Source organism: Balaenoptera ricei, chromosome 13 (genome assembly GCF_028023285.1).
Source record: "Balaenoptera ricei isolate mBalRic1 chromosome 13, mBalRic1.hap2, whole genome shotgun sequence".
NCBI lineage: Eukaryota > Metazoa > Chordata > Mammalia > Artiodactyla > Balaenopteridae > Balaenoptera > Balaenoptera ricei.
In genome coordinates, this window is record NC_082651.1 from 82,146,906 (window position 1) to 82,167,262 (window position 20,357).

A 20,357-nucleotide genomic window follows, 5' to 3' on the forward strand; every position below is an offset into this window, starting at 1 on the left:
CCCCAAGGCCTGTCCCTCCCCCAGGCTCCCAGCTCAGGAAGGGGCATGTCCTCCATCTACCCTGCTGCTTACGTCAGAAATCCAAGGGTCACCATTAGCAATCCCCACTCCCTCCCCTCCCACTTCCAATCCTCACTGCTGCTAATTCCACCTTAAAATGTCACACGAACTCACCTAGTTCTGTCCTTCTCGCCACCGCAGCCCTGTTCCGGCACTGCTCCCCTCCCTCGTTTCTCAGGAGTCTCCTCACATTCCTCCCCAAAGCCAGGCTGGCCTCCTTCCAGCATGTTCGCCAGCCACCCTATGAGCAGAATGACCCCTTGAAAACAAAAATATGACTATGTCATTTCTCAGCATAACACCCTTCAATGACGTCCATTGCTTTTAGGAAAGCTTTGAAGATAAACCCTCAAGGAGCCACCGGGCCCACAAGTTCTACCCCAACCCAACTTCCAGTTTCGCTTTGCCTGACTCTTGCCCTTGACACACATTCCACCCTTAGGCCCTTCTCAACTCTGCCAGCACCTTGCGCTCCTTTCTCCCTGGGGGCTCCTCTGCCAGGAGACACTCTTCTCCTCTCCTGTCTGCTTCTCTCCTGTCCATCCTTCAGGCCTCTGCTAAATGTCCCTTCCTCCAAGGAGCCTCTCTGACCCTTAGAATTGGTGGTGTTGTCATTGTGTCCTGCACTCTGTTCACAGCACCAGCACAGAAACAATTGTATAGTTAACCAAGTGATTACTGCCTACGTTTCTCCCCTATTAGATGCCAATCTCCTTAAGGCCAGGGCTATGTTTGTCTTGGTCACCACCATGTCCTCAGCACCAGCAAAGTCCCTGAGACATCTTAGAGGACTTGTGAATAGTTTTTTGAATCAGAGAATAAAAGATGGAGGTCAGCTGGCACTGCACACCCAGCCAGCCTCCCAGCAGAACACTGTGCGGGGAGAGCCCAGCAGAGAGAGGGAGGCTGGGCTGGGGCTGCTAGTTAGCAAGAGTCTCTGAGAGCGTGACTCTAAAAATAAGGAATTCTAAATTGCTGTCTAATGCAACTTCTTATTGCTGGGCTTAACGCGCTGGCCGGGGAGCCAGCAGATCTGGATTCCAGTCCTAGGTCTGGCACAAATCATGACAAATAGCATTTTTATAATGCTTCGCAGTTTACAAGACATTTCCACAGATAGGATCTCATTCAACCAGCTCAATGACCTCCAGCAAGCAGCTTTTAGAGGCCTGTTGGGAGGGAAGAGACCAGGGAATGAGCTGGGTTCCAGACCCTGCTCTGCCCCGCTCCCCACGGGATCTCAGGGGACTTTCCTCCGGGCTCCGAGTCTACTGTAAAATGAAGGGGTCCAACTAGGGGATCTTTGAGGTTAGTCTATTGGAATTTAGAACTAAAAATTCAGGACTGCTCCAATCAGAATGCAGTCTTTGGAGTGTCCTTTTTCTCTCACGTAGCAGGGCAGCGCCCCCCAGAGGCTCCCAACGACGCCATGGGTGCCCCACCGAGGTGTCCCTGAAAGGAGGAATGAAACCAGGACTTTTGTGCAGGTGGGTTACTTGAGAACCCATCCCAGGGAGCAGGAGTGAGGGGCTAGGGAGAGAGGTGGAGAAAGAGGAAAAGCCCAGCTGGGGTGTGTGTGTCCAGATCACTCTGTCTCAACGGCTATAACCTCATCAGGCCCTGCTGAAAAGCCACAGAGCACCTCCCAGAGCTGGCGCTCAGACGCACAGGCGTGGGAACCTTTCTCCACCAGTTCCCAGCCTGACGGGTGGACAGTCACCCCAGGGAGCGTCACCCTGAACTTCTGGGCTGTGCTTACCCGCAGGCTGAGGAAGCTTCTTGATAGAGCAGTCCTGGGACAGAAAACGCAAGGAGAATCCTTCAGGCAACACTCTGGGATGGACCAAGCTCTCTTAGACCTGTCCCTGCAGCAGCCCCAGAAGTCAGAGTGGGACCTGGGTCACCAGGGCATCTGATACAAGTCGCAAAGGGGCAGGTGCACCACGGTCCAGCCCCACGCAAGAACGGGAGCTGGGGCTCCCATCCCCCCACCAGTCCTCCACCCTCTGAGTGGCCAGGCCCCCCACCCTCTTTTCTGCAGAGCTTTGTGGTGTCCTGGGATATTGAAAATGCAGGTGGGGGCGTCTGTCCACCTGGGCAATTCAGATGGGGTTCAGCAGAGCCTTGGGAAACAAAATGTTCGGCTGGACCCTCCTTGAGTGACAGCTGGCTGGACCCGTGATGGAGCTCCTGCCCCACAGTGAGGAAGCGGGTCGCTCGTGTGCCTCTTTTCTTCGGGCAGTGAGCAGTGCTCCCTCAACAGTTAGCAAATGGTTTGTCTGCAGGCTCTGAGCTCCCCAGGCCTGGCAGTGGCAGTGGCCCCAGTTGGGAGACCCTTGCCCTGCCTCTCTGGTGGCATAATACTTCTTCTCTGTCCTTCTTTTATAAACTCTGGACTCTGATTCCCTCAGCCTTCCTTTTGGGTTTTCAGAAGTCTGATTTGTTCATAAAAAAAGGAACATTGGCTGGTTCTAGCTCTTTTCCTATACCATAACAATTTTGCTTTATCCCCAGGCAATGTGAATGGGAGACTAAAAAAAAAAAAAAAATGTCTCTTATGAGAAGGTAGAAAAGAACACGAAGATTTAAATTTCAAGATACTCTCTGTCCACATTCTTCCTCTGGGTAAATCTAACTCCCAAATAAATTTCACTCTTCCTTTGGGGAGGAAGGGGTCGCTTTCTTTTCAAAAGATTGGATCTAGTTCTCCATTTCTCTGACTGTACCCCAACCCCACTCCAGACTTCCTAGTGTTGTATAATAAAGAATTCAGATGGCTTATGTCCCTGGCTCATGGGAGGTAACCATTATACCCTCAGGATTTCCCAAGTGATAGGAATGTGTGTCTTCACTCTTCCTGGTGGGCTATTCAGACCATGTCTGAGCTCATGCTAATGAGATGACTCAGCATGGGGGCTGGCTGTGCCAGAAAGACCAAACATGCAATTAGAGGGTTGGGTTTTGAGCCAGCTGATGTCAGCCCGACGCTGTGGAGGAGTGGAGGGCTGGAGATTAAGCTCAGTCACATGACTGATGATTCAGTCAACCATGCCTGCATGATGAAACCCCAATAAAAACTCTGACCTCAGGCTTGGGTGAGCACTTCCTGGTTCATGTTACGTATCAGTGGTCCAGGAAGGTGATGCACCCTGAGGACACAGAAGCTTCACATTTGAGACTCTCTGCGACTTCACACTATGTGTCTCTTTATTTGGCTGGTCCCGATGTGCACCCTTTATAATAAAACTGTAGTCATCAGTATGGCGCTTTCCTAAGTTCTGTGAATTGTTCTAGCGAATTATCAGACCTGAGGGAATAGTGGCCACTTAGCAGAAGTGCAGGTGGCCTGGGAACCCCAGAACTTGCAGCTGGTGTCTGAAGTGAGGGGAGTCCTGTGGAGGACCGTGTCTTTCACCGGTGAAGGCGGCACTAACACCAGATAGTTAGTGTCAGACTTGCACTGTGCCCAGGTGTACCTACCTGCTTCCTACCTCACCTGGGGAGCCCTACTCATCTGTAAGGAGGCTCTGTCTTCTCCAAGCATAGGCCCATGCCCCACCCTCATCCCAGAAGCCAGGCACAGAGGCAGGAGAACTGCCCTTGAGATGAGCATGACCGGGAAGGTGACGTGTGGCGGGGTGAGAGGCTGTCTCGCTTGAAGGCACTGGGCAGTGTGGGGTGTGCCCGGCTGGGATTCCCTACCCTTCCCTCCGTCCCCCACTGTCAGTGTCCAGGCTCCAGCCTAGCTCATCGGGCTGGTGAAGGTCACCAGGGCCCGTGGACCAGCCCTTCCAGGCCTGAGCTCCCCCTGGCTTCCCAGGCCCCCTCCAGCTGCTCTTAATTCAGCGTTCTCCTCCTGGCCTGGCCATGGAGGCTTTCCTTGGTGTGTGCAAGGAAAAGAGAGTTTATTATCTAAAACTGCCCGGATTTTCCTCTCAAGCTTCCACTCCCTAGACTTACCGTTAATAATACTTCAGTGTCTTCCAAGTTGAATGACTATTTCCCATATAAATATTCTATCTATTTGAAGAGTTACTCTGTTTCAAACCCCCTGCTCCCCATCCGCATTACTATCACAATCTTACTCTCCCCCAGACAATATAAATGGGAAACTAAAGAACTGGTTTAAACAATCTCTTTGGATGAACCAGTCTCTCTGTGTAAATATTCAGTGTTTCAGGTTTTTGTCACCCCTTCTTTCCCCTAAGTCAGTATCTGGGTGCACGAAGCAGGCTCACCTGGCCATGGGGAGGCCTCCTTGGATCCGTGCTTGTTCTGTGCATTTTTGTCTGGGTCCAATGAGGCACGACAGTCACGCCTGGCCTTCAGGGTAATGTGCTGACCTGCACTGTGAGGGGTCCATGGTGTCCCATTTGCCTCTGGAAAAGTGCCTTACTGGGCTCTGCGTCCTGGCCAGGTCTTTGCTTGAGCTCTCAGCTCCTCTGATGTTCTCCCTGTGCCCCAGGGTCCCCTGCATGGCCAGGGAGGCCAGGAGCCCCACCGCGGTCACGCCTCCCCTGCCACTGGGGCACCTTCGCTCTGCACTGTGCTGGAAATGGCTGAGACCATCAGGCAGACCTCTAGAGGTGTGCAGCCCCCCTGACCCCTCCCCCAGCCCCCAGTGGCCTCGCAGTAGGGTGATTCGAGCGCCAAGATTTTCAGCACCCAGGGGTCCTCACTACCTTCCTCATCCCCTCTGCCCCCAAGACGAGAAGGGCAGGACTTCCACCATTTTTCTTCCTGCCTGCCAGCATGCCCCTACAGAGACCAGGATCTGCAACCCCCAGACCTCCCTCTTGCCACACCAAAGGAGTTTAGAAAATCCTTTCTCCAGACAGAGGATGGCTTTCCAGTCTGCTCAGTTGCAGGGAATTCAAAAAAAAAGCCTAGCTGATATTCGGAGCTGGGCAGTGACTTACTTGAGCAAGATCTCCCCTCGCCCCCAGCACTGAATAACTATAGTGAGTGGAGCCCCCCTGGGCTACAAGACCCACAGGCTGAGGAAATAGATCAGAAACTATTTCAAAACCCAATATCATTTACACATTCCTTTAATAAAATTTATGGTGGGCCTACTATGTGCCAGGCCCTAAGTTAGGACATAAACACTCCTTGAAATTGTTTGTAGTAAAAACGTCATTAAGATATAACTGACATACTATACAAGTCACTCAAAGTGTACAACTCGGTATTTTTCAGTGTATTTACACAGTTTTACAGCTATCACCACCATCTAATTTTAGAATATTTTCATCACGCCAAAAAGAAATCCCATATTCATTAGCAGTAACCCCTCCCACCCATACTACCCTCCCCCTAGCTCCTGGCAACCACTCATCTAACTTTCTGTCTCTATGGATTTGTCTATTCTGGACATTTCATATAAACAAAATCATACAATCTGTGGCCTTTTGCGAATAGCTTCCTTCATTTAGTATAACATTTTCAAGCTTCATCCACATTGTACCATGTACCAATACTTCAGTTATTTTTATTGTCGAATAATGATCCATTGTATGGATATGTCACATTTTATCTATATGTTCATCAGTTGATGGACACTCGGGCTGTCTCCACATTTTGGCTGTTATAAATAATGCTGCTATGAACATTCATGTACAAGTTCTTGATGTGGACAAATGTTTTCATTTCTTTTGGATATATACCCAGGAGTGGAATTGTTGGGTCATATGTGTTAAAAAAACAAAATTCATCTCAGTACATTTTAAAGTTCTTACTGGCTTTATTCAAGGATTCATGAATCAGGTGGCATCCAATCTAGCAGACAGAAAGGAGCTTGGATGAGCTGTACGAAAGGAAAGATTTTTATAGGCAGAAGGAAGGGGGAACAAGGAAGGTACAGTGGCAAAAAGTAGATGGAGTCGCAAGGTCACTTCCTTTAACGGATGGCAGGGGTCTATCAGGCTTCACTAGTGACAGGTTTAAGATTCCATTTCTGGGAGAGCTGAAACTGTAATTAAGTTTCAGTTTGGTGATGTGGGGCTTAGCATGAGTGACTCCATTTTGGGCCTGTTGTCTTGTTTTTAACATATGGTAATTTTGCTTAATATTTTGAGGAACTGCCAAACTCTCTTCTAAAGTGTCTGCACCATTTAACATTCCCACTAGCAGTGTAGGAGGGCTCCAATTTCTCTTCGTCCTCACCATCCTAGTGGGTGTGCAATGATATCTCAGTGTGGTTTTGATTTGCATCTCCGTCATGGCTAATGATGGTGAGCCTCTTTTCATGTGCTCGTTCATATATATCTTCTTTGGAGAAGTGTCTATTCAAATCCTTTGCCCATTTTTTTAGTTGGGCTATTTGTCTTTATTGTTGAATTCTTAGCATTCTTTGTGTATTCTGGATACAAGTTCCTTCTCAGCCCTTTTTGAATTTGAAGAGACATCTAAATCAAGGTCAGAGCAGGGGTTAGAATTTTAACAGTTGGTGGAGTTCATTGGCAGGTGACAGAAACCTTGCAAAGAATGCATTTTGTCCCACGCAGAGGATTCCTGTAGGGACGGACCCTGGAGGGGAAGTGTGCAGAACTGTCGGGGCATGCCTGGGCCTGCTCTCTGTTCAATTACACCCCTTTCAGAACCCCTGCCAAAGAGGAGTTTGAGAGATTTGACAGGCTGGAGGAGGGTAGGGATGCTTGTTGGTTAGTGCATTGAAGGCAGAAGTGTATGGGGAATTTTTCTTTCTTTTTCTTTTTTTTTAAAGGAGCATAGGCTTTTATTTCTTGAGCAGATGAGATGGCACATAGAAAAGCATTCTGGAATTACAAAGCGATGCAAATGTAAGGTGATATTCTTATTGTTACTATTGTTATTTGTAGGAACCGATGAAAACCCTCTCTAGGATGAGAGCCTGTGTGTAGGGGTGGAGTGGGCAGGGATTGGGGAGTGGGAGTTGTGAGGGGATACAAGCTAAAGGAGAGAGGAGGGTAGCAGAGTTTGCAAACCTTGGTTACCTGTGTGTGAGATGAGAGAGAAACACCTCTGTGATTTCTGGCATATTCCTTTACCACCTGTCTAATTATTTACTTAATATTTTTCTCTAGATGGGCTCCTATTTCTTTTCATCAAACAGATATATTTATAAAGGAAACATATCACAGGTAGAAATGGCAAACCTGCATCAGTTTCAAAATGGAAAGAACAATATAAACAAATATAAGGAAAACCAAACAGTGTCGTCAAATTCTAGCTGGATGCTGTTGCTTTCTGGGTCTGGAAAACTCTCCAGACTTAGCCTGGCTCACCCTCCTGATCGCTCAGGTCTCTATACTCAAATGGCCGCTCCTCAGGAAACCTCCCCAGCCCCACCCCTTCTCCATCCTTGCTTTATTTCTTTCATAACCCTTATCACAATCGAAGGGATGTTGGTTTTCCTATGGGCATCTGGCTCCATGAGGGCAGGGCCTTGTTCGGCTTAATCACTCTGTCTTCACTGCCGGGCTCAGTAAAGCGTTGAGGGGCTTCCCTGGTGGCACAGTGGTTAAGAATCCGCCTGCCAATGCAGGGGACACGGGTTCGAGCCCTGGTCCGGGAAGATCCCACATGCCGCGGAGCAACTAAGCCCGTGCGCCACAACTACTGAGCCTGCGCTCTAGAGCCCGCGAGCCACAGCTACTGAGCCTGCGTGCCTAGAGCCCGTGCTCCGCGACAAGAGAAGCCACCGGAATGAGAAGCCCGCGCACCGCAACGAAGAGTAGCCCCCACTCGCCGCAACGAGAGAAAGCCCGCACGCAGCAACAAAGACCCAACGCAGCCAAAAATTAATTATTTTTTAAAAAAATAAATAAAAAGTTGATTAAGTAAGCCGCGCGGCTTACGGGATCTTAGTTCCCTGACCACCAGGGATCGAACCCGTGCCCCCTGCAGTGGAAGCGAGGCGTCCTAACCGCTGGACCGCCAGGGAATTCCCTCTAGTTTGTTTTTGTTCTCCTTTTAGCAAGTGTCAACGAGGTGTTAAAGGCACATGCCAGCAGCGCTGCCACTTGCACCTCATGGGACAGGAGGGCTGAGCGAGACTTGAGGAGGAAACAGCCTTCTGGGGTGCGGCCCGGCAGCTCCCCTGGTTCCCACCCCGCGCTGTGGGGATCCCCGGGCTTGCAACGGCAATCCAGGCTTCGGATCCTCCCTTGGCCCTGGCCAGCTGAGTGACCCCACAGCATTACTGAACCTCGCCAGCTTCAGGCCTTTCCCAGGGCTCTGTGAGCACAGGAGACAGCTCCTATGGACAAACCTGATGAGAGAAGCTGCTCAATAAATGAGAACAGAAGCTCAGATGGTTTGCCAGAAGATGGGATGTAATTACTGACTTTGCCTGCTAACATCCTACACTTTCTTCCAGGCCCAACTTTAAAAAGTAATAATATTGTTTACCCTTTACGGAGAACTCATCATGTGCCAGGTACCTTGCTATGTAAGAGGTTTATATATCTATCATTTAATTTTAGCCTTGCAATAATCCTATAAAGTAGGGATTTGTTATTCCCATTTCACAGCTGAGGGAACTGAGGGCCAGAGTAGTTTTATGACTTGTCCAAGGGGATGCAGCAAGAAGTGATGCAGGCAGCCCACATTCTTAACCACGACATTATAACAACCACTTAAATGCCACCTCCTACATGAAGACTTCCCATCCAGCGGTCTCCTCTTCTAAATACTCATAACTCATATTACCTCTCTGATGACATCTACTCCATCTCCCATGGGGTGTGTGTGTGGGGGGGCAAGTATTCATCCCTCGAGGGCTGAGACCACATTCACCTATCTCTCCCCAGGGTCAAGCCAAGCACCTGACATACTGTGGATACTCTACCTGTGTCTGTCCAGTAAATAAGGACTAAGAGCTCCTGGGTTTCTTCTGCCAGTCTCCATCTCTGTGGAGGGCAGATGAAGAAAAATGAGCAGTTGCATTTCCAGAGAGATAAACTAGCTCTATCAGGAAGCCCCTGGGATGTTTACCTAGGAGAGCATGTGGAAGGACATGGGTACACGAACCAGGAAACCGACACTGGTACTGAGAGTAGGGGAGGGGGTGGCTTCGGGAGGACCCTCCTGGCGGGCAACATTGACGTCTGTGCTGGACTTCTCCGTCTTTCCAGATTCACTCTCTACTCTGCTCTCAGTCCGCACAGGAGATCAGAGGAAGAGGAGGGCGTGGCATGCGGGTATTGATTCCATATGCATTGGTCCAGGCCTGGTAGCAGCTCTGTGGTTTCTAACCCGGATGCCATGCTATCCTGGGTGATTTCCACACTCCCTGACCTTGCCTTTGAAGAGTCCCTTTATTAGACCCTCTTCATATTATCCCGATTTGACTGTGCCCTCTACTCCTCCAGGGACCTGACGGATGGGTAGAATGCCGTTTTCTGTGCTCTTTGGGCCCCTTCTTGATGTCAAAGTCTATGCTTACTCATCTCTGTGTCCCCACGCCTGGCATAGTGCTTGGGGCGTGGTTCTAATAGCTAATACCTGTCAAGCATTTATTATGTACAAGGCACTGTTACCTGTATTGACTCAAATAATCCTCACAGCAATCCCGTGATCATCATCCCCATTTTATAGATGAGGAAACTAAGACGCAGAGAGGTTGGTTAACTTGCCCAAGATCACATGCCTTGTCAGCATGTGGCACATGCCAACAGTGTGACTCTCAAACCTGCTATTGGGCTGCCTTTCTGTTTGCTGTTTTGGGAGTGATGTCTGTTAGCCTCGGGAACCAAAAGAATCTGTTTCTTTGCCCACTCAGGAGCTCAGGTAGAATGGGCAGAAGGCGGAATGTAGGTCACCATGGCAACCGATCACTTGGTGCACAGCTGGTGAGCCCTTGGGGCTGAGGTTCCACTGCTGGCAGAGAAAAGGGTGGGGTTGGCATGGGGCAATGTCTGAGGTACCAGATGCACTGGGAGGACTTGGAAGAATACCAGGTGGGTAGATCAGGCAGGAGATTCTGGGCAGAGGTGGAAGCTTCCCGAAGCAGGTGGGAAAACTTGCAGTGGCCCGGGCCTTTGCTAAACCTACATCCATCTGACCCGGACCAGCCTTCCGAGGGCCCCTCTCCCATTTGTCTCTTGCTCCAGAGCCCAGGGTTTTAGCCTTGTCTCCGATCCTTTCTGCAGGTCTGTGCCAACGTGCTCCCTCCCAAGGCCATCAGAGATGGGGGAGGAGGGTGGGGTACCGTTACCTCCTCTGCACCACCCCAGGTATCCACTGCCGAGGGCTGGGAGCCTCCGTTCCCTGGCTGTGCAATGAGAGCACGAGCTTTTTCTCATCAACCCCTGAAGCTCCCCACTCCCCAGGGGGCCAGGGCAGGGCTGGACAGAGTGGGCAGGTCACCTCTCTGTGGTTTGTTGCAGGCCTTGACCTTCTTGACCAGAGATGAAATCCTGTGGTGAGTAGAGGGGGCCCCCTTTCCCTCCCCTTGAGCTGAAGTCTTGCCCTGGTACAGCCTCACTCTGGTCCCTGAGTATGGTCCCTGCTTAGAGCCGCAGAGTCCTGGAGACGAGGCTGGCAGTGGCCAGGCAGAGACGGACCCCAGCCCCGAGGGTCCAAAGTCACGATTCCCAGGGCCTGACTACAGTTGAGTGAAAAGTCAGGCCTTAGGTTGCTATGGGATCCAAGGCAAGGTTTCTTCATAGAATCACAGAGGTGGACAGGGCCTCCCTGGGATGATGAGCAAAAGGAGGAAAGGACTTAGGAAACAGGTCTGAGCCCATTTGGCTGCATAATCCACTAGCTGGGTAAAGTTGATGCACTGTTGACTCTCTCGTAGCCCTCCCTTCCCTCCCAAGCTTTGCTTCAGTGCCTCCCAGCACTCGGAGGGTGGGTGAGCAGTCCACAGCCCCTGTTCTCATGCAGGTGATGGCCAGTGGGGAAGGCTCCAGGCCAAGACAACCATCACGAGGACCCCTCATGGGACTGCGGAGGGAGTAGACGGCATGGAGATGTGTGAGCGCTCGGCCCGGGCCAAGAGCTCAACAAAAACTTGTTAGAGGAATAAAGGAGCTCACTAAGGCATTGGGGTGGGGTGGGGTGAGGTTGGGGTGAGGAGACCATCCTTAGACCCACAGGGCCCTCTCGCCTCATTGTCTCAGCTTGGACTCACCTCCGCAGCATCAAGCCCAGCCTGGAAGCCACACTTCCCAGTCAGGGTGCCAGGCGGGGCAGTGATTCTGCCACAAGCATGAGACTCCCCAGGCACAGATGGGGGCTGAGAGGTGGCGGGGGCACAGGGAGTGACAGAGACCAGGGACAGTCACGGGGTTACATCACTTTCACTTTAAAATGAATATTTGCTCACTTTTTGAAATATAGAAAAATATGACAAAACTCCAAATAACCAATATCCTACTACCTGCACATCCCTTATTGATATTTTCTAAAAAGGAACACTTGAATAAAAATGAAATGAAAACTTAAAAGTAATATGTGAGCGTGGCTAGAAAATTTAAGTAGCCTAGAAACTTCTAAGTGAAAAGTAAATGTCTCCCTCCCCTTCCCAGGCCTTCTCCCTGAAGATAGCCACTGTTCACAGTTACTTTCACATCGAAGCTTCCAGAAAAAATTTTCATAGATAGATCTACATAAGTATCCTTCAAAAATTTTATCCCATTCATACTGTAGCACTTGCCCATTTATAGTGAAGCATCATACTGTCCTTGACCTTTTTTTTTTTTTAAGTTTTTATTTTGGCTAGTTTTACATACAGCACATAGAGATCTGCCTCATTCTTTTTAATGGCTAAGGAGCATTCTTTCCGATAAAAGATATATCATTTATTTTACTACCCTCCCCATAATGTACACTTAAGTTGTTTATGGGTTTTAGTTCTACCAAGAATGCTATAGTAAACAAACACTTATGTATGAAGAGCTTATCCAACAGGTCAGATTAAATCCACAGGAGAGATTTCTAGCTATAGAAATGCTGGGCAAAGGGTGGGTATGTTTAAAATGTTGACAGGGATGACAGGATTGTCCTGTACCAATTTATTTTCTCACCACTTGAGCATGAGCATGCCTACTTCTCTCTCCATCCAGGAAGTTCAAAGACTCTCACATGGTCTTCTCTGGATCGCTAGGGCTCCTCACATGTGCCTCATGCGCCTTGTCTCAGGGAGCTTCTGGAGCCTCCATTAGAATTAATAAGTAAACTAAAAAAAAGGAAGACAAGGGAACCAGGAAACAGAGGATGTCAACACAATGGAATTACAAAGTTGACAGTGAAGAGAAGCCCATGATAATGGTGCATGCAGCAGGCCTGAAAAGCAATGAGTCCAGATTAGAATTAAAGAGTTAGGGGTTCCAAGAGTGGTGCCCCCAAGAAAACAAAATGAACCTATAGGTGGTGTAATGTGTATAACCATATTCAGAGGAACTTTACAGTTCTGCAGAAAGTTTGGGGATGAAATAATGATAGAAACACTGAAACCTAAGCAAAAGGAAGACAAAGTGATTATTAACTCTGGGAAAAACAAAGAGTCTTGCAAGAAAGAAAAATGTAATCACGTTGCACTAGGGAACTCAGCTGTGAGCAATGTTTGAATAATACATACATAATATGTAATAATATATATAAATGTAAAAATAATATGTATATAATAATAACATAAACACTGAATTTTGATTCAGGCAAATCATCTTATATTGGGAGGTTAGAGGAAGGAGAAGTAGTATACAGATAGAGATAAATTCTCTCTCTTTTTTTTAATAGTAAGAGGGCACAAAATAAAGTCTACAATGAAAAAAGATACAAATAAACGGCAGTATCAGCACTGTCTTTAGAAATACTATGCAAATATTAAGGAAAAACCAAGAGAAATAGCAAATTTTTGTTTTAAATGCTGCCTCTGGAGAGCAGGGGTAAAGAGATGGTATAGGATACTGGGTATTAGTGATATTAATTGTGAGCCTTATAGAGCTATTGGCTTTTTTAACCTATTTATCTGTCTTACTTTGGTAAACTAGACTGGTATATATAGGATGCTACAGTTTTTGTAAAATAAAGTGTTATACATACATGCACATGCACACACACACAGAGGATATCTTAGGAAGGGGACACACACGCGCACACGCGCGCGCACACGCGCTGATCTTAGGTCAGCTCCTTGGAGGGGACCCTGGCACTGACTACGTTAGGGTTAGTGTGGATGCACTGTCTGTAACGTGAAGGGGCAGCTTTGATGTGGGTGCTCAGCAGCACTTGCCGTGGCTCAGGGAGCAGATGGTACGTGGTGCTCAGGGGAGAAAGCAGCCATCGTGGGCTGCCACGGCCAAGTTGAGCCGGACTAAGGTCTGATCACTTTTGAACAATTTTCCGACATCACCTCTTGTGATTTTCCTACAAATGTGATAAAGAAATGTGGCTTGGTTGACAGTACACTTGGATGGAGTTAGCCAGTTGAAAAAAAGTATCCAAGAGACTGATAAACAGAGGTAATCTTTGCAAGAGGGTGCCTCTGTCATTGTCTAAATGCTTTCCCACCTGTGACTTGCATAGGGCATAAAGGCCTGGTCACTGGATCTGCAGATGACGCGTAACGGGAGGAGCAGACCACATGTGACAGCTTCTTCCCCGTCCAGGGCTGCCTTGGCTCAGCTCTCCAAGAAGGGGCCTGTCCACCCTAAATTTCTAGCCTGTGGGAATCTTCTTTCACACCCCGTTGGCCTCTGAAAAGAGCAGGGTCCCTTTCATCCTCAGCTTTCAGGTCAGCCTTCTATGACCTCTGGTTAAATTTGCTGCCCTAGAAACTCCTGCCTTCCAGATGTCTCTTTGGGCTCAGTGCACTGGCCCTCCTGGGCCCTCATCTTCAGCTGTGGCTCTAGACCCTGGGTCTGGGACCTAACTCAAAAAGGGCACGTGTGGCTTCCTTTAGACCTCTGTGGCTGGGCCTGGGTCAGCCCAACTCAGTTTGAGCAATTTGGATTACGCGGTATCACTCAGGGATGGCTCCTGACACGATCTAGGGCTCGGGGTGGATCTGATGTGGGAGCCTGAAGCATTGCCCCTAGCTCCTGCTCAGGTTGACCTGGCCATAAGGCCCCTCTATCCTCTTAGCAACCTTGAGGTCCCCAAAATTTTCAGTCTCCAGGCCCTGTCCTGGCCGTTAGCTCCTGGTCCTCCTGGAGCACCAGAAGGTCAGCAGGCAGAGTGGTTACACACTTGCTTCCTGGAAGCCAAAGGCTGGAGTTCGAGGCTCAGCTTTGCCATTTACTTGCTGTGTGATCTTGAGTGAGTTTCTTACCCTCAGTGAGCCTCAGTTTCCACACTTACAAAAAGTATCATATGTATCAATCTCACATGATTGTTATTAGGACAATTAGATGATCAAATCTGTGTCAGGAGTTAGAGCAGTGCCTGGCACAGGGATCAGTGCTGAGACTGTGGTAGCTGTTATTTTCATGGTATGATCATTTCCTTTTTGCAAATGAGGAAACTGGCTCAGAGAAATGAAGTGATTTGCCCAAAGTAACACAGCTTGGAAGTAGCAGATCATAGGACTAAAAGCCACATTTTTCAAGCTAAAGATAGGGCCATTTATAAAATACCTGCAGGCCATACCATGGGGCAAAGAACAATTGACCCCATGGGCTGGGAGTGAAGCCCAGGGCGGGGAGCCTAGGCTGGGTGGAAGGTGTGGAATTAGAGGCTTTCACTGGAGCCGGGTTCTCAGTCCTGCCTGTAAAATACAAACACAGAAGCATGTAGAACCTATAGGTGCCTGGGCCCCACGCTAGCCTTGAATGAGAATCTCTAGAGCTGAGTACGGATACTTTCACAAGCTCCTCACATGATTCTAATGTGGGACCCAGTAGAAAAAGGCTAAATTGGAGGGCCTCAGAGGCAAGGATTTGGACAGGATGCCAGAGAGGGGTCCAGAATGCCTGAACTGGAGGATGGAGGGGGGTGACTGAGACTCATTGTACGGAGGGCAAACGGAGGCCCAGAGGGGACATGGCAGGTCCAAGTACCACAGAGCGAGAGCAGCGGAGCTGGTCTCCTCCCTGTTTCAGCCTCCAAGCCCGCAGACAGCCCCTCCCCTTGTCTGGCTAGGTGTGGCAGGGAGATGCAGCTTGGGCTGCTTGCTGGCAGGCGGGATGTGTGAGTTTTTCAAATGGCTTTGACTTTTGAGTCTATTAGTGATGAATTCAGAGCTCCATTTAGCGCTAGCTGATCCATATTTGGAGGAGCAGAGCATTTTGTGGCAGCCGAGACACAGCCACGATTCATCTGCGGGCAGCCCACCCACTCGGCAACCTGGGAAGGCATGAAGTCCGGGCAGGGCCCTCTCACAGCACCCCCTAACCCAGAAGGCTCTTCAGGGTGGGGGGTTGGGCCTGAGAGTCTTTCACCTGGGTGGGAGGTGGACCCTTTAGAGGTGGGCAGTACAGCCCAAAGAGCCTGGCTTAGGGTTCAGACCCCACTCTACCTCTTCCAAGCTGCATGACCTTGGGCAGACCCCTTCAACTCTCTGAGCCCCGGTTTACCCATCTGTGGAAATGATCACCCCTATACCTCTCACGCAGGGTTGCTGGGAAGATTCAATGAGCTAATATGCTTGAATGCACTCAGCACACAGAGCTTGGGAAACAGGAAGGGGGGTGGTAACGGCAGTGGAGGTTCCTTCTTTTCCCCCTGCAGTCCTTCTGAGACCTCCCTCCCTGGGCTCCTGGGGAAGGAGCTTTGGCGTCTGCAGCTCTGGCTTCACGCTTACCCCTGTGTGACCTTAGACAAGGCAAGTTAGGTTACCTCCTTGAGCCTCAGTTTCCTCGTTTGTAAAAGTGAGGTAATGGTCCCTACCTTTCAAGATTGTTCTGCAGGTTCCACGAAGAATGTCCATGCGAGCTGGCAGCATGCAGCAGTCACTCCCAGTGGGGGACCAGGGTGGGGGACGGCAGGAGTAGCTCACCCTGGGCAACGGCCATACAGGTGCCCGGCCTCAGAGAAGTCTTAAAAATTAATAAAATGTACTGAAAGTCAGTCTGCTTTTTATCACCCCACAACAGCAATTCTAACAATGACAGTGATCGAATGCTCCTTTGGACTGGAACAGGCCACTGCCAGCGCCCCTTCCCCTTGTAGGCCACTGGACCCTTCAGGTGCGGTGGCTTTCCTCTCCTCCTTGCTGTCCTTCAGTGTCCCTCCTCCCACCCATACTTTCCTGGAGACTGTCTCTCCTCCCCCATTTCACACCCCACTTCTTGACTCCCTCCCCAACTTGTCGGTGTAAAGTCTCTGGCAACAGTTGGGGCCCCATACAAGGTGGACAGAGTTCATTCTCCAGAATGTGGACCGGGAGGGCCACAGGATAAGGGCTTCCTCTCCTGGCCTGGTGCAGAGTTCTCTCCTGCCTGCTTCCTCTTAGTGCTCACACAGCCATTTCCCCCTCTACCTGCCTGTGCCTTGTAAACACAATCCCTCGGAGCGGTGAGGAGGCCTGCAGACAGACATTGATTATTGGATCGATGGGGACAGTTGTTCAGTCCCACAGTCTGGAATCAGCTCGCTGGCCTCGGGTGGCTGTGTGATTTGCTGGCTGCAGGCAGCTGGGTTCTAATCCTGACTCGGCCACACCCACCGAGCGACCTCTTTTCTCTGACCTGAGTTGAGGGTGGGGCTGGACGGATGGCCTGGGGTGGCACGCTGGCGTCCCCAAGGCCCTGCTGGTTTCTCCATTGTAAATGAGGGACTGGAGCGAGAGAGGACAGAAGTCCCTTCCGGTGCACTTGTAGATTGTGTTCAGGCTACAGAGCACATTCACATACCTTTCCTCCAGCCTGGCGTATCTTTGCATCCACCACGGTGCGCTGGGCACACTGGAGCACAAGGGATGTTTCTGGAAGGGTGGAATGATCTATAACTGCTTTCTCTGTGTCAGTTAATTCTGAGTCCCCTTCCTCCAAAGAGAGCCCGCAGGAGAGGGGGCCTGCTGGTCCCCACTCCCAGCCCACCATGCCTCTCTTCTTAGCGTCCACGGCTCCTTCCTGAAGCTCTGTCCCCCCGGGAAGTACTACAAGGAGGCCACCTTGACCATGGACCAGGTCAGCTCCCTGCCGGCTCTGAGGGTGAGTCCGGGGTGGGGGTGGAGGGGGTGGGGGCGGCCTCACTGGGATCTGCTGAGGCGCGGAAAGCGCTGGTCTCAGTGTCCTCACCTGTGAAATGGGTGGAGTGGTGGGGCGGCTCAGATTCCATGTGCTCCCTGAGGCCCTGTGCACTCCAACAGGCTGTGCTTTGCACGAGCTGCCAATCTTTTAGGGACCGTCCTTGAGCTTTTGTCCCTGTTGTGAAAAGACCCTGCCCTTCCCCCAGGGTCCCTGGAAGAGCCCAGAGGTGCACGATAAAAGGGCTCCCCAATCACTCCTGAGATTTTAATTAAACTTTGTGCAAAGCATAGAGAGGCAATGCCAGGTTAACAAATCACAGCAGTGTCAGGCTTCCCGATTTTTCATTCGGATCTTGGCAGAATAATGGTTTGAAGGTGTCATTGTGCAATGAGAGTCCATCTTCATTTCTGTCTGGAACAAGACAGACTCAGAGAGCTGTGGGCGCCTCTTTAAAGAGGGCCAGGGGCGGGGTGGCAGGAGGGACTCTGAGGGAGAGACGGTGGGGGGCAGGGGCAGCCCCTCCCAAGTGACAGACCTGTTCTAGGGCAGAGACCGAGAAGGAACACAGAGCCCGGGACTTGCGATAGAGGCTGGAATTGAGAAGACAAGGGAACCAGAAGGGGCGTGGGATCGAGGGTAGCTGGGAGCTCAGAAAGGTGACGTCATTGGAGAATGTGTCCGTCCCAGATACAAGATGGGGAGCCTGTCCTCCGGGGACACCCTCCTCACACACACAGCCCTGCACACCCCCGCACCCGCAAACACTCAGACACAAGGTGGGGGACTTCTCCCAGACCTAGACTCTCCACGCAGGGAGCCAGGCTGAGGGGCAGCCCAAAGGCAAGGCTGAATGGGGAGCTTCTGCCCTCCCCTCCCTGGACGGGCGGTGGTGTCACTGTTCAGTCCCAGAATATCTGAATGCTAAGCTTGGAAAGAAACTTAGAAACCACCGGTCTAGTCACTTTCCAATGTTCTCCGCTCCGGTTTTATCCATCGGAAAACTGAGTCCCCAAGAGGGAGACAGCTCACCCAGGGCCACATGACACGGCAGAGCCTGGAAGTCAGGCAGGACTCTGACCCCTCGGCCGGGCCTGCACTTCTAATCAGGGCTTGGCTCGGTGCTGACACGTGTCTGGGGCTGCCAGGAGCCCTGGGGAGCAGCTGGCAAAGACCCGCCCTAGAGGGCTGGCACGGAGGGTGCTGCGTGACCAGCGGCCCCAGCACTCTGATGGACCCAGCGCACCCTAGTCACGCCTGGGGGCTCTGATCTGAGCCCCAGAGGAGAAAGCACTGGACTAGGTCAGAGGGCTGGGTCTGGGCACAGCTCCATCACACTCCACGGATGACACATCTCCCCTCTAAGTTTAATCTCCGGTCTGTAAAACAATATGCACACCCTGTGCTGTGTAACAGACCTTGCAGGGATGAGCCATGGTCCTCTGCACCCTCCATTTTGCTCCCCATCCTCTCCCTTTTCTTCCACCTGGGGTCTGGGGTGGGGCCGCCAAGGCTGGAGAAGAATGGAGGAGGGGCAGATGGGCAGGAGCACTTGGGCAACAACCCGGGGTGGTCTGGGGTCTGCTTGGCCGCGGGCTCATCATTTGGCAGACAAGGGCTGGGGGCCGATGCAGCAGAAATGTCAGGCTGCTGTAAAGTGCTGTGATGTGTGAGGGTCTGTGGGCGGACCACCGCCCCAGGGCAAGGCCACAATATGCGTCATCTCTGGAGCCCTAGAGCCCCAGGAGCTTGTTCACTGGACAGTGGCTGGGGACTGAGACGGGGTCTTAGGATGAGATTAATTTTACATTTCTTATTTCATCCTTCTAAACAGTCATTATTTTATTCTATCCTACAAATAAAAACCACATCATTGCAGAAAAACTGGAAAACACAGACAGAAAAGCAAAAATATGGTAAAAATCGTCAGGTAGCCTCCTCAAGGTATGACTGTCATGATCATCTTGCCTTATTTCTTTCCACACTTTTTTTTTAATGTGGATATAGAAGTGTTTATTGGGATCACACTGACTTTTTTGCTTGTTGCTTTTTTTTTTTCTTCCCCATTTTGGTTTCTTTGTTGCTTTTCCAACTGGTTCTGAACAACCAGTACCATCTCATGAATTGAGGACACTGAGCCTTTGCCACATGTAGAGAACTAGGGGACAGGGCATAGGGCCAGGACCAGAAGAGCTGGCTTTGAACTCACTTGCTAGGCAAGTGATCGCAAGCAAGTCACTTCACAAAAGGAATGACTGAGGGTGAGGGGGATGCAAATAGACCCCAGCAAAAGACTAGGAGGGAGGGGTGCAGCGTGGAGCTGTTTTCCTGCAGGTGAAAGGCCTGGCTCTAGGTGCTCCCAGGCATAGACATGGATCCAAGGACGTAGGTTTCTCCACAGTAGAAGGAAGCACTTTGTAATCATCAGAGCTGCATGCAGAGGGAATGAGCTCCCTGTCCCTGATGGGCACCAAGCGGGGGGCTGGCCAAGCATTCAGCTGGGGTGTTCTAGCACACACCTAGGTATCAGAGGAGACTGGACTGCGTGCACTGATGCCCTCCTCACCCTCCGAGTCTGAGGTTCTGATTCTGGCCCGGAGCTTGGTCTTACTCTCCTTTGTGTCATCTACCACATTGTGTCCCAGACTTTGGACTTCATAGTCCAGTAAATTCCGCACCCCCCCCCCAACTCAAAAAATTATTATTTTGAGGAAGGACTAGCTAGAAATGCCAACTTTCCAATTTTGCCAAGTAAGGACTTAAAACATGTCTCCACAATCATCATTGCATTTTTAAAAGATGTTCATTTTAGAGCAAAAACGTAAGAAAGATCTAATCCCAGAAGCAATAACAGTTCTTTCCACACACATCCCTTTTTGTTCCTATTTTTCTCCCTCTGTTACTGGTTGTCAGGAACTTTGTCCCTGATCATGCCTGGTCCTCAGACTAGCATTTGGGGATTTAGATCCAGGACTCAAGTTTCCCTCTGTGCCTTTCCTATCTTGGTCGAAGCAGAAAGCTGACTTCCCAAAAGGAGCAAGGAGAGGGTTGATGGGAGGTGGGGCCCCAAGTGTCCCCGTGTCCTCTGCGGCCCCAAGGACGGGAGCTGGGTGACTCACCCTGCCCAGAACACATCTCTGGAAAAGCATTGAGAACGGGGCCCCAGGGAGCTCTGGGTAC

General features: G+C 50.4%; 1 protein-coding gene across 1 annotated transcript in view; it reads left to right on the top strand.

Moving 5' to 3' along the window:
- Positions 1-9,947: 9,947 nt before the first annotated feature.
- CIB4 (calcium and integrin binding family member 4) overlaps positions 9,948-20,357 on the top strand; it is a 50,452-nt gene continuing 40,042 nt past the window's right edge. Inside the window, 4 exon segments of the mRNA XM_059942618.1 lie at positions 9,948-10,001; positions 10,194-10,277; positions 10,431-10,465; positions 17,045-17,141. Coding sequence (XP_059798601.1) covers positions 9,948-10,001; positions 10,194-10,277; positions 10,431-10,465; positions 17,045-17,141 — 270 coding nt within the window.